The sequence below is a fragment of the Carcharodon carcharias genome, chromosome 5, assembly GCF_017639515.1.
Source record: "Carcharodon carcharias isolate sCarCar2 chromosome 5, sCarCar2.pri, whole genome shotgun sequence".
Taxonomy (NCBI): Eukaryota; Metazoa; Chordata; class Chondrichthyes; order Lamniformes; family Lamnidae; genus Carcharodon; species Carcharodon carcharias.
Window position 1 is genome coordinate 61,562,009 of NC_054471.1, and position 14,055 is coordinate 61,576,063.

At 42.1% G+C, this 14,055-nt stretch overlaps 1 protein-coding gene across 1 annotated transcript in view; it reads right to left on the reverse strand.

Moving 5' to 3' along the window:
* Positions 1–14,055, reverse strand: part of lca5 (lebercilin LCA5) — a 119,208-nt gene that overhangs the window by 61,517 nt on the left and 43,636 nt on the right. Inside the window, exon 3 of the mRNA XM_041188635.1 lies at positions 2,257–2,786. Within this exon, the coding sequence (XP_041044569.1) occupies positions 2,257–2,786 (530 nt within the window). The remainder of the gene's footprint in view (positions 1–2,256; positions 2,787–14,055) is intronic.

The following is a 14,055-nucleotide window of genomic DNA, read 5'->3' on the forward strand; positions in this document are numbered from 1 at the left end:
TTGCACAAAAAATAAAAACTCTAGCTAAATTTGGACAATTTCTTCAGGACAAATATTTATCTGGCCCCAGCCTCCTAACAGGATATTTGAGGAGACTTGTGAGGAGATAATGGAGGAGATTTCTAATTGAGGATTTTTTTTAAAAGTCCTCTTAATTCAACAAAAATTGTATTTTTCTTAATACATATGAATATTACTTCAAGTTCCATGCTGGTACAATATAGGTGTTTAACGGAAGTAGGCTACAACATCGAATCGCTTACTCGCATTCATTTTTTCACACCACTGGCCGCAGCTGTCACCAAAACTTATCTCATCAAGGTCAAGTCATTGTAAAAACAATGAATGAATTTAGGATCATCCTGACAGCTTGTTTGGAATAAGGACAAACATGTGAAATTCAAAGGGGGAGAGAGAGGGGCAGAGGGAAGAAGAGCAAGGGAAAGCAAGAGATGGGGAAGAGCGGGATGGTTGAGATGGAGGAGGGGGTAGGGCGCAACAGCGGTGTGAGTGCGATAGGCGCAAGGAAGAGGCAGGGGACGGAAGGGATATGCAGAGGTATGGGGAAGTCATGGGATGGAGAGGGTCAGGCAGTCTAAGTGGAGAGAAAAACAGAGTTGATGACACTTTCCCAGAACTGGGAAACGTTGGAGATGTAATAGGTTTTAAGCAAATACAGCAGCAAGGAGGAGGAAGGGGAGCAAAGTAAGGAACAAAAGAAAGCTTTGCTATAGTAGAAAACAGAAGAGGTTCATGCTTGTGGACTGAACAGACGTGTTCAGCAAAGCAATGACCGAGGTGATGAAAGGGTATGGACTGCATCACCCGTGCTTGCAAAGGAAGGTGTTGTGAGAAGAGACTGGGTGTTTTGGGAGTGGGGGGAGGGGGCAGCAGTGGGGCGACTGAAGAGCTGGCCAATGTGCCGTAGAGAGATTAATCCCTTTGAATTACTGAAGCAAAGTGGGAGAAAAACATGCGTTTGGTGGTGGCATCATGCCAGAAGTCACATAAAATGATTCATTGAATGTAGTGTCCAGTGGGTGGAAGGTGAGGACAATCCCTTTGACAGTTATGCATTGCTGCCTTCCACATTATCACAGACCTTCCTTTTTTGTTCTTTCTCTCTGTTTCTCTACCTTACATGCCTCTCTATTTTCTTAAAACTTATTAGGTCTGTAATATCTCCTAAATAAAAAGTAATAGGCCTGAAATGTTAACTCCACTTCTCTCTCCACAGGTGCTGCCTGGCTGTCAAGTATTTCCAGCATTTTCTGTTTTATTTCATAGGATTTACCATCTCATTGCAGACATCCTTGAAACACAATTCTGTAAATTAATTCTTTGCAAGCAGCTGTGCTAGCAGACTGGATCACAATACAGTGACGTTTGTACTTTGCGAGTTTGTCCAAAATGTATTACATCATGTGATTTGAATTGCAATGACACTGGGTTTTCATCTCATTGCCTAATGTTTGTTGTCAAAAATAGAGTGAGTGTTTCAGTTCTTAATGGTTAATGCCAATCAGGACCGGTACTTTTGTTAGTATTAGTTACTGAAATTGAACAAATGAATCAGCTTTCCCACAAACAATTTGTTCCCAACTTCTCGAGGGAAATTAGGGATGGGCAGTAGATTCTGGCCTAGCTAGCATCACCCACATCCCATGAAAGAGTAAATGAAAAAAAAAATTAAAAAGATATGCAAACTCCATCTGGGCTTCAGACACACTCAGCGGAGCCAATGTCCTCATTGAGTCAAGCCCCAGCTTGATAGCCCTGTTAGGAGTTTTCAACATTAGAACCAATAAAAATGTCTACTCAATTTTACTTGTGATTATTCAAAGCATTGTTCAAAAGTGAAGAACAACTGTCTGATCTAGAAGACGAGAGAAAAAGTTGAACATTTGTGCAGTTCTTTTCTGAAAGTATATAGCATCGATGAATCCTGATGACAACGAGTCTTATATACATGTTAAACTTGTAACATAAGATTAAATGATTTAAGATTTCCGCTTTGCAGCTACTTCTGGTCAGGCTTCATCATTTGAGCAACTCTAAATTCATTTAATTTCTTGTAAATCCCTAGTGACAGAACTCAAATTGATTAAGTAGCACATATGAAAACTCAGTCTCATATCAGATCAGCACCCAGATTCACCTCCCTACAATTGGAAAAATTGATATTGGTCCATTTCACCCCAAAATGTCAGATGAAGAACAGTAATGGCAAACATAACAATCTCGCAAAAGCATTACCTTCAATTTTCTTTCACTCTCTTCCATTTTGATTTCAGCTTTGGCAAGTTTCTGTGCCAGTTCATCTCGTTCCACTAGATGTTTGTCCTCTGAAAGTTTCTTTAATTTCTGCAGAGAGCTTCTGGTGCGAAAAAGTTCCTCCTCGGTGTCTTTCAATCGTTTCTCAAGCGCTCTTTCTTTCTCCTTCGATTTTCGAAGTCGTTCTCGAAGTACCCTAACCTCATCATTGTGATGAGATATGAGCAATGAAATCTCATTTTCTGTGTCCTCAAATTTATTGAGGGCTCTCTCTTGTCTGTACTGGAGTCGCTTTAGAATTTTGTTTTCCTTCTGCAAATCCTCCAATTTAGCCTGCAATTCTGTAACCTCATTTCGTAGTTCATTAATTTTCAGCAGCCTGGCAGATAACATGCGTTTGGTCACTAAGTCTACCTCTTTGTGAACAGATTCTTTATTTAAGCTCTGGGTCCGGGATCCCCAACAACGACTACCATGGTTTGCTGTTTGCCTGGAACCAGATTTCCCATTAGCTGCAAAGAACAATGAAAGTATAATTAAACTGAAATTTGATCAAATTAAGACAAAAGCCTCATTAAAAAAGGGGCAATAGATCATTCAAATATCCATATTAATACAGCCCCAAACTATTATCCACATATGCTTAAACACTGTACAAACTCTAAAATTAATAGAGCTAAGCAAACAACCTTGCATCAGCTGAAAAAAATTCAAGTTATAAGCAAGTGACAAACAATGCCAGAATTTCTGACATATTTTCAGCTAAAATCCAGTTAAAAATGTGAAAGGAAAACAGTACAATTTAATGTTAAGTCAACATATTTACATGAAAAGTATTCAACTCCTAAAAGTCCAAGTGTGAAGTTCCTAAGTGGAAAAATATAACAAGCAAAAGAGGGAGAATTGATACTTGTGTCTGGAAGGGGAAGCTTCAATATTATTTAGCAGTCTCATTCTTAATGCAATCTAAAATGCATCACAAGCAAAATAAAATCACAGAGCTCCTCATTTTACCAGACATTGTTTTGAGTGCAACACTGAAGGTGCTGCAGCTCACTGCCGATACGATACTTTGACAGTATTCACTGGATGTGTAAGACCATGAGAAGACTTGTAAAATGGCAGTATTTTAATTATTCAAGAACATTGGGTGTGGTAAACCAAGGGTGCATTTCATTTAAAAAAAATCACAAATGTAAACAAAGTTACTGCAGTTTCAGTAAAAACAAATGTACTTACGTCAGCTAAATCAAATCTCCGTAAAACACTGCTTCCATAGTCATGCTGCATTTTCACTAAAAGGACTCCAACTGTATCTCTATGACAACACTGTTGAGATTCAGCACATACGACATGTCATGCCAACAAGAATACGGCTGCCATCAAATGCGAAATGAAGGTGAGGTCACTGAAAATAACTCTCCATCTAACCATGCTGGAAGAGAGTAAAAAATTCTATCCAAGGAAACATCTGTACTGGCCAGTTAAGTCGGCCAACTTCAGATGGCTGACAATAGAGACGCCAAAATTAACCCCAGCATCACTGGGTTGAGGGAGGGTGATTAAGAAATAGAAAAGAGGTACATGGAAACAAACTAAAGAGAAATTTCATCTTGTTGCTTTCTAGCGGCCCCTACTGATAAACTAAGTATATCAACACTGTTTTACAATCATAAAATATCAGTGCACAGTATACATCAGTATAGATTTAAAAAAAGCCACTCAGATCAGCTGGAAAAAGGCTACTACATACTTTGGAGCTAAGTTATGGTGAGAAATGGAAGAGACAGCAGGAAGAAAAATCAAAATCTACCATAAAAGTTAACATATTCCCATTTAAAGAAACAAGCAGTTCACAACAAAATGAGTTGGTACATTGATCTTTGCAGCCTTCAATACAGTATAGAAAGTTCAGTGAAGTTTCTAGAACATCTACAAATTAACTGGCAAATTATTATCAGGTAAAATTCTCTCTCAAAACGTGTTCCCAAATGGCCTGTTTTATATAGGATCATAATTTTCTTTGGTTGAGTGTTAAACTACTTACTACTAACACTTTAAACACCTCTGTCAATGATTTATTCTCTCTCTGGCTCTCTCCATTTTTCATAGAATTAGAGAATTGTTACAGCACAGGAGACCATTCGGTCTGTCATGTTTGCACCAGCTCTCTAAATGAGCAATTCACTTAGTGCCATGCCTCCGTCTTCTCCCCATAACCCTGCACATTCTTCCTTTTCAGTTAACAACCTAATTCCCTTTTGAATGTCTCTATTGAAACTGCCTCCTCCACACTCAGGCAATGCTTTCCAGACCCCAGCCACTCGCTGTGAGAAAAAGATTTTCCTTGTGTTGCTTTTGCTTCTTTTGCCAATTACTTTAAATCTGTACCCTTTCGTTCTCAATCCTTTGATGAGTGGAAACAGTTTATCTCTGTTTACTCTGTTATGGCTCTTCATGGTTTTGAAAACCTCTATCAAACCTCCACTTAGCCTTATCTTCTCCAAGGAAAACAGTTCCAACTTCTCCAATCTATCTTCATAACTGAAGTTCTTCATCCCTGGAATCATTCTCGTGAATCTTTTCTGCACTCTCTCCAATGCCTTCACATCTTTCCTAAAGTGTGGTGCCCAGAACTGAACACAATACTCCAGCTGAGGCTGAACTAATATCTTTTACAAGCTCAACATAACCTCTTTGCCCTTGTGCTCTGTACCCCTATTAATAAAGCCTCGGAACTGTATGCTTTACTAACCGCGCTCTCAACCCGTCCTGCCACCCTCAATGACAAATGCACGTATACACCCAGATCCCTCTGCTCCTGCACCACCTTCAGAGTGGTATCCTTTATTTGATATTATCTCTCTATGTTCTTCCTACCAAAATGTATCACTTCACATTTCTCTGCATTGAATTTCATCTGCCACTCGTCTGCCCATTTGCTAACTTGTCTATGTCCTTTTGAAGTTCTACACTACCCTCCTCACAGTTTACAATGCTTCCAGGTTTCATTAATATATATCAGGAAGAGCAACGGTCCCAACGCTGACCCCTGGGGAACTCCGCTACAAATCTTCCTCCAGCCCAAAAAACATCTGTTAACCACTACCCTCTGTTTCCTATCACTCACCTAATTTGAATCCCTGTTGCCACTTTCCCTTTCATTCCAGGAGCTATAACTTTGCTCTCAAGCCTGTTGTGCAGCAATTTATCAACTGCCTTTCGGAACCCCCGAATGGGATTGGGGATAGTGTATTGAGATGGATGGAAAACTGGTTAGCAGACAGGAAACAAAGAGTAGGAATAAACGGGTCTTTTTTCGAATGGCAGGCAGTGACTAGTGGGGTACTGCAGGGATCGGTGCTGGGACCCCAGCTATTCACAATATATATTAATGATTTAGATGAGGGAACTAAATGTAATATCTCCAAATTTGCAGATGACACAAAGCTGGGTGAGAGGGTGAGCTGTGAGGAGGTTGCAGAGATGCTTCAATGTGATTTGAACAAGTTGAGTCGGCAAATGCATGGCAGATGCAGTATAATGTGGATAAATGTGAGGCTATCCACTTTGGTAGCTAAAACAGGAAGGCATATTATCTGAATGGCTATAAATTGAGAGAGGGGAATGTGCAATGAGACCTGGGTGTCCTCGTACACCACTCGCTGAAGGTAAGCATACAGGTACAGCAGGCGGTAAAGAAGGCAAATGGTATGTTGGCCTTCTTATGCAGAGGATTCGAGAACAGGATACATGTCTTGCTACAATTATACACAGCCTTGGTGAGACCACACCTGGAATAGTATGTGCAGTTTTGGTCTCCTTATCTGAGGAAGGATGTTCTTGCAATAGAGGGAGTGCAGCGAAGGTTTACCAAACTGATTCCTCAGTTTGGGATTCCTCTGTGACTCACCCAGAGAGTGATGAGCCTGTGGAATTCACTACCACAGAAAGTAGTTGAGGCCAAAACATTGTATGTTTTCAAGGAGTTAGATGTAGCTCTTGGGATGAAAGGGATCAAAGTTGGATGATCAGCCATGATCATAATGAATGGCAGAGCAGGCTCTAAGGGCCGAATGGACAATTCCTGCTCCTATTTTCTATGTTTCTAATTCACGTACACCACATCAACTGCATTGTCCTGATCAATCCTTTGTGTTATCTCTTCAGAAAACTCCAGCAAGTTAATTAAGCATGATTTTCCCTTAAGAAATCCATGCTAGCTTTCCTTAGTTAATCTGTATTTGTCCATATGATTGAGGGATTGTTCCCTCTGGGACACCCGGGTCCACCCCTCCATCACCCCCCTACACCTCAACCCCTTCCCACAGCATCTTCCCCATACAACTGCAGAAGGTGCAATACCTGCCCCTTTACTTGCCCCCTCCTCACCATTCAAGGGCCCAAACACTCCTTTCAAGTGAAGCAGCACTTCACTTGCACTTCCCTCAAATTAGTCTACTGCATTCGCTGCTCCCAATTTGGACTCCTCTACATTGGAGAGACCAAACGCAGACTGGGTGACCGCTTTGCAGAACACCTTCAGTCTGTCTGCAAGCATGACCCAGACCTCCCCTGTCGCTTGCCATTTCAACCCACTGCCCTGCTCTCATGTCCACATGTCCGTCCTTGGCCTGCTGCAATGTTCCAGTGAAGCTCAACGCAGACTGGAGGAACAGCACTTCATCTTCCGACTAGGCACTTTACAGCTTTCCGGACTTAACATTGAGTTCAACAACTTCAGATCATGAACTCTCTTCTCCATCCCCACACCCTTTACAATCCTCCTTTTTCCAATAATTTATAATTTTTTTAATATATTTTTCTTTTCCCACCTATTTCCATTATTTATAAATTTATTTCCATCCATTGTTTTATGTCCACCTTTTAGCCTATTTTGATCCCTTCCCCACACCCCACCCCCACTAGAGCTGTCACTTGCTTGCCCTGCTTTCTACCCTTAATGTCACCATTAGCACATTCCTTAGCTAATATCACCACCATCAACACCCTTTGTCCTTTTGTCTATGACATCTTTGGCAATCTCTTCTTTGCCTCCACCTATCACTGGCCCTCTATCCAGCTCTACCTGTCCCACCCCCCTCAACCAGCTTATATTTCACCTCATTTCTATATTTCCTTAGCTCTGATGAACAGTCTTATGGACTCGAAACATTAACTGTATTCCTCTCTGCAGATGCAGTCAGACCTGTTGAGTTTTTCCTCTATTTCTGTTTTTGTTTCAGATTCCCAGCATCCACAGTATTTTGCTTTTATCTTGATTATTAATTTTGTCCAGCATTGTTTCTAGAAGTTTCCCTACCACCAAAGTTAAGCTGACTAGTCTGTAGTTCCTGGGCTTATCTTTACACCCTTTTTACAGCAAGGGTCTAACATTTTCCCTGCACTGGGGAACATTCGAAAATGTCACTTAAATCAGAAACTTTTGATTGGTCTGACTGTATTACATCAATAGTTATCCACAAAAAGTTAAAAGAATGAAAACCACTTCTAACTTCTGGGTAACTATCGTAGAGACCCACACCGAGGCCTAATGGGACTCCCCCAGCCCTCCCAATACCCCCAACCCCAACCATAGGACTCCACCACCCCTCCCCAACTACCCCCACCCCCAACCACAGGTCTCCACCACCCCTCCCCCAACTACCCTCGCCCTCCCTGACAGCCCCCACACACGGGACTGCAACACTCAACCCCCCACCTCCCACCACCACGACTCCCTGAACCCCAAGGAACACCCTTCCCCTCCCACCCGGAGGCCCAACCCCTCCCCCCGAAACCTGAAGCTTGGCCCAACCCGACAACCCCTATAGAAGACTTCTTGATTCGCCTTTATGTTAGCTGCCAGTCTATTTTCATGCTCCCTCTTTGCCTCTCATTTCCTTTTTCACTTCCTCTCTGAAGCATTTATATTCATCCTGGTTCTCCATTGTATTATCCACCCAACATCTGTCATAAGCATAACTTATTGTTCTTCATCTTAATAGCTATTTCTTTTGTTATCCAGAAAGCTCTGGATTTGTTTCCCCCACCTTTCCCTTTCAAGGGTAATTACCAGGCATGGCCAAATCACAGCTTGCTCTTTGACACTGAAGTGTGGCTCGCTGAAAAATATCAGCCGAGCATCTTTTTGCCTCTCAATTTAATATAAACTGAGTTACTAAGCCCAAACCTGCTTGTTGTGAACAGAGGTCAGGAACTCCAAGTCCTGACAGTCTTTGGACTTCCTGCGCATGTGCATGTCAGGAACGGGCTGCACATGCACACTTCAGCAACTTTTCGTTCTTGTGCACAGGGAAAAAAGGGCACGAAAATCTGGGTCAGGTGACCAGGTGTGGATCAGTCAGGAACTGTCCTTGAGAGACGGATAAAGGAGGGGCACAGGAACAGGTCCCAAGAAGTGTCCCAGAGGCAGGGACAAAAGACAAGAAATAGGAACAGTCCCAACTGAGTTAAGAAATTGAGAAAACAGTCTCCGATTAAAGAAAGCACTGTGGGGAGCAGACTTTAAATGAAGTGGGCTCAGGAGAAGCCCTGGTAATCGAAGAGGACTAAGGAGAAGTCCTAAAAATCCACGAAGGCAGCCAAAGGCAGGTGACTCCGTGCTGAGGTCCATTGAAGTAGAGGTACCCCTTTGGTACAGTAGTGTTCTACTTGGCATGGACAAGAGCTGAAATTGTGCTTATAACATGATGCTCGAGTATACGCGGGAATCCAGGGATAGGAACCTCGGAAGACAAGAGTGAAATCCTCAAACTCTCAACTTGGCACTCTAGAAGGATAAGGTTATATCTGACCTTAGACCATTTTCAGCTTCCAGAATAAAGTAAGGTTTTTGCAAAGAGAAGTACTGTCAAGAAACTTCAACTGCTTTCCCCATCTCAAAAAGAAGGTAGCCACATTCCCTGATATTGAAGTAAAAGATCATAAACTCGAAGAATACAGAGATAAATTACAAGGACTGTTTGATAATTTTTGAACTAGGTTTGATGACTTGTAGAAGATGAGATCCTGCTTCACCTTTCTTGTAAACCCATTCATGGTTAATGTGGTTGACGATGGTTGTCCGATTCTCGAACAATTGGACTTCCAGGAGGACCAAGGTCAAAAGACGATGCATAAATTGTAATCTACAAGTGAATTCAGGAAGCAAGTGCCAGAAACAAAATATCCTCAATCAAGAAAACCAGTGTGTGACTCATTTCAATTTTCAGCACAACATAGTGCTGTGAATCGCTGTATTCCGCAAAGAAGTTTGTAAAGTCGAAACATCCTGCTGTCCTTACAAATCAACACCTGATGGAGCTCCTTCATACAGCCTTGACAGATTTTCAAAGACTTATCAGGGTGGAGACCCACAAGACCTCGACTAGCAGGAATTAGCCTGTGTAAAGTTTGCTCATGTCTTGCAGCTCTCAAACATCTGAAGATTATCGTATGCGGCTCTTAGATTCAGTAAGTTCGTCCACCCCTGGAATCTGCCTTGATTAAGCCCGAACTCTCTCTTCTTTGAAGGTAGCTCATTGGTCAGTTACTGTTTCTCCTGCCATTGATTCGACCCAGATCCATTCTTACCCCAATGAAGTTGGCTTTGCCCGAGTAAATTATTCTTACTCTAGGTTGTTCTTTGTCCTTTTCCATAACCAACTTAAAAGTTATGATACAATGATAGCTGTTCCCTAATTGTTTTCCTATTAATATTTGTTCCACTTGGCCCACCTCATTTCCAACAAATAGGTCCAGCAGTGCCTCTCTTTTTGGTCAATGGTAACCCCCAGGATGTTGTTAGCGGGGGATTCAGCGATGGTAATGCCAATGAATGTCAAGGAGCAATGATTAGATTCTCTCATTAGAGATGGTCATTGCCTGGCACTTGTGTGCCGTGAACGTCACATGGCACTTGACAGCCCAAGCCTGGATATTGTCCAGGTCTTGCTGCATTTGGTCAAAGACTGCATCAGTATCTGAGCTGTCGCGAATGGCAGTGAACATTCCCACCTCTGACCTTATGATGGAAGGATGGTCACTGATGAAGCAGCTGAAGATGGTTGGGCCTAGGACATTACCATGAGGAACTCCTGCAGTGATGGCCTGGAACTGAGATGATTGACCTCCAACAACCGTAACCATCTTACTTTGTGCTACGTATGACTCCAACCAATGGGAAGTTTTCCCCGACTCTCTTGGTGCCACAACCTGTCAAATGCGGCTTTGATGTCAAGGGCAGTCACTCTCACCTCAGGAGTTCAGCTCTTTTGTCCATTTTTGAACCAAGGCTGATATGAGGTCAGAAGCTGAACGACCCTGGCAGAACCCAAACTGAGTGCCAGTGAGGAAGTTAATTCTAAGCAAGTAGTGCTTGATAGCACTGTTGATAACCCCTTCCATCACTTTACTGATGAGTCCTGTGTTGTAGCTTCAACAGGTTGACATCACATTATTAGGACTACTTGCATGCCAAACAGCATAAGCAACAAACGATAGACAGAACTAAGCAATTCCACAACCAATGGATCAAATCTAAGCTCCGCGGTCCTGCCACATCCAGTCATGAATGGTGGTGGACTCTTGATTGAGCTAGGGTTGATCCCCTGGCTTGGTGATAATGGTAAAGTGGAGGACCTGCAGGGCCACAAGGTTACAGATTGTGGTTGTGTACGATTCTGCTGCTGCTGCTGATGGCCCACAGTACCTCATGGTTGCCCAGTCTTGATTTGCTAGATCTACTTGAAATAGATATAGATAAAGTGAGTGGGTAAAAATTTGGCAGATGGAGTATCATGTGGGAAAATGTGAGGTTATCCACTTCCGCAAGAAGAATAGAAAACCAGAATATTATTTAAATGGAGAGAGACTGCAGAATGCTGCAATACAGAGGGACCTTGGCGTTCTTGTACATGAATACAGCATGCAACAAGAGGGCAGGCACTTAGTAGAGCGCACACCTCTGCCACAGTGTATTAACTCAACATTATTATAATTACACAACTCTACTTTGCGCCTTTTCCTTGCCTGGCTAATATCTGTAACTACAAAGCTGAAAAAAAAAATCATTTTTATTATGTGCCTCCATCGCATTTATGAGGTTTCAGGCCAATCCACATCCAACGATCTGCACTGAAAACTGCTCTCAATTTTGGTAGCTGTGACAAATTCCAACACAAATCGTAGCTGAGACAACCCACAACATTCTAAAACAAAAGTCAACTCGCCCCATCTCCCAATGTAAAACAGATCTTTTTTAAAATTCCAGAATCTGGATGCAGATCAGGGAATCTGGAACAGATCCTGTTCAGTGAAGTTAAAATAAGGAGCAGAGGAAAAAGCTCTGAATTAAAGAGAGAAAGCTGTGGGGAACAGAATCAAGGCAAAGCGAGCTTGAGAGAAGCCAGCAGATCCAAGGAGACAGCCAAAGTTCTTCCTTGGGCCATAATCCTGAGTACCAAGTTTTGTTGAAATCTGCCCATTAGTTTTTAAGATATATTGCTTACAGACAAATAGAGTAATAGACTAACAAACAGGGGCAAAAATACTACCTCTGCACAGAAGGCACATGGTACGTCAGCTTGTTAGGAACTAGAGGAAGTTTAATTAAGTTATATGTCCATTTGTCTTGTTCAGTATAAGCTATAGCTTTAAGTTTAAGTTTAATTTATATGTTTTATTTGTGGGTCTAGTTTCATTTAGATTTTTCCTCTGGGAGAATGTTGCTTGCCAGTATGTAGGTTTGTTTGGGTGCCTGCATTCTAATGAGGTTTCATGACTATTGAAGTAGTAAAAAAACATGCTGTTGGCTAGCAACAGGGTGGGGGGTCCAAAGAGACAGAAGAAGCAGATTTGGGTTCAGTTAGAAGAAAGTGCCAGAGCAGGCAAGACATGAAAAGGGACAGAGGGCAAGACCCAAACTAAAGAATAAGCCCAAAACCAGGGAGTGAGGATAGGAAAAGGTCTCAGGACAACAGCTAAGCCAAGGAAGAGGGACAGGGAATCTGGAACAGATCCTGTTCAGTGAAGTTAAAATAAGGAGCAGAGGAAAAAGCTCTGAATTAAAGAGAGAAAGCTGTGGGGAACAGAATCAAGGCAAAGCGAGCTTGTGAGAAGCCAGCAGATCCAAGGAGACAGCCAAAGTCCTTAATATGGTGACTCCTTACTATGGCCATAGCAAGCAATGGTGTTTTGTTGGTATGGCTGAGTATCTGAGTGAGAGTGAGTGAGTGGAAGGCGAAATTTGTATGCATGTGGTGAAATGGGAGAGGAACATCGGAAAGAGAGATCAAAACCCTGGAGGTGGACCCTTGCTGAAGGCATCCGACAAATAGTGTCGTTTTGGAAAAGATTCCAAAGCGGGTTCTTCAAGAGTGGAGATTGGAAGCCCTCGTGTGAAAGACGGAGTTCAGTGAGATTGGTTGGCTCATGGTGTGATAAGCGTCTAGGCGGCATCGAAGATAGATCCATAGCATCTGTTTGGGCTGGCATCTGTCATTTAGTTTCAATGTGGTGTGTCTGATCACAGGTCGCCTATTGGTTTAAATGGACTGTGTACTTACTGTGAACATTAGCATATAAAATAGCTTTTGTAACTTGTGTTATCCTTACGAAACTGTATATATCTGTAAAGATATAGTTGTGGGTCAAGAGTATAGTAATGTAGTTCATCCTTTTTTTGTTTAATAAATGTTTTTTTTTGTTAAAAGTTCATCAGCTCACTCCTGTGACTCTGTTCAGTAGCTTCTCTCCATGTTTCTAAACAGAAAATAAAAGTTAGGATCTATCAAGCCAGGTTTCATCTTGGGGTCTGACTTGTCCAGTTGTAACAGCTGGGTCATAACACCTTTATTGCAAGGCAGATGGAGTAGAAAAGTATGGAAGTTTTGCTATGACTTTACAGGGCATTGGTGAGACTGCATTGAGAGTACAGTGTGCAATTTTGATCTCCTCAAGGAGGAATATAATTGTATTGGAAGCAGTTCAGGGAAGATTCACTAGGCTGATTGTTGGGATGAAGGGGTTGTCTTATGAACAAAGGTTGAACCTATACTTTGTGGAATTAAGAAGAGATGACCTTATTGAAACATATAAAATTTTGAGGGGGCTTGACAGGGTAAATGCTGAAAGGATGTTTCCTGTCATGGTGGAAACCTAGAACTAGGGAGTACAATTTAAAAATAAGGGGTTTCCCATTTAAGATGGAGATGAGGAGGCTTTCCTTCTCTCAGAGGGTCATTGGTCTTTGGAATTCTCTTCCAGAGTGAGCAGTAGAGGCTGGGTCATAGAATACATTCAAGGCAATATCAGATTTTTGACCAACAAGGAAGTCAAGTGTTATGGGGGGCAGACAAGAAAGCGGAGTCAAGGCCACACTCAGATCATCCATGATCTTATTGAATGGCAGGCCAGGCTCAAAGGACTGAATGGCCTATTCCTGCTCCTGTTTCTTATGATCATGCTACTGGTACCTACTTTCCACCAAGATTCAGGTCTATCCATGCCTCTCAGCTACTGTACACAACATCCCAAGCTTCATATACTGCCAGTCTTCCTTTGCGCCTGGCACTTGAATCACCTACCTGCCATAAGGCTTTCTTCTCCCCTTTGTAAAACATGAATCACAAACTAGACAGATCATAGGTTCAATCCCTGATCTATGACAGATTAGGCTACAATTGACCTCAGCACTCCAACGGGTTAAAGGAAGGAAAAGTTAGCTGTGTCTTCAACTCCTAACCACTATCTAGCAAATCTTACTGCATCTGTTGGTGA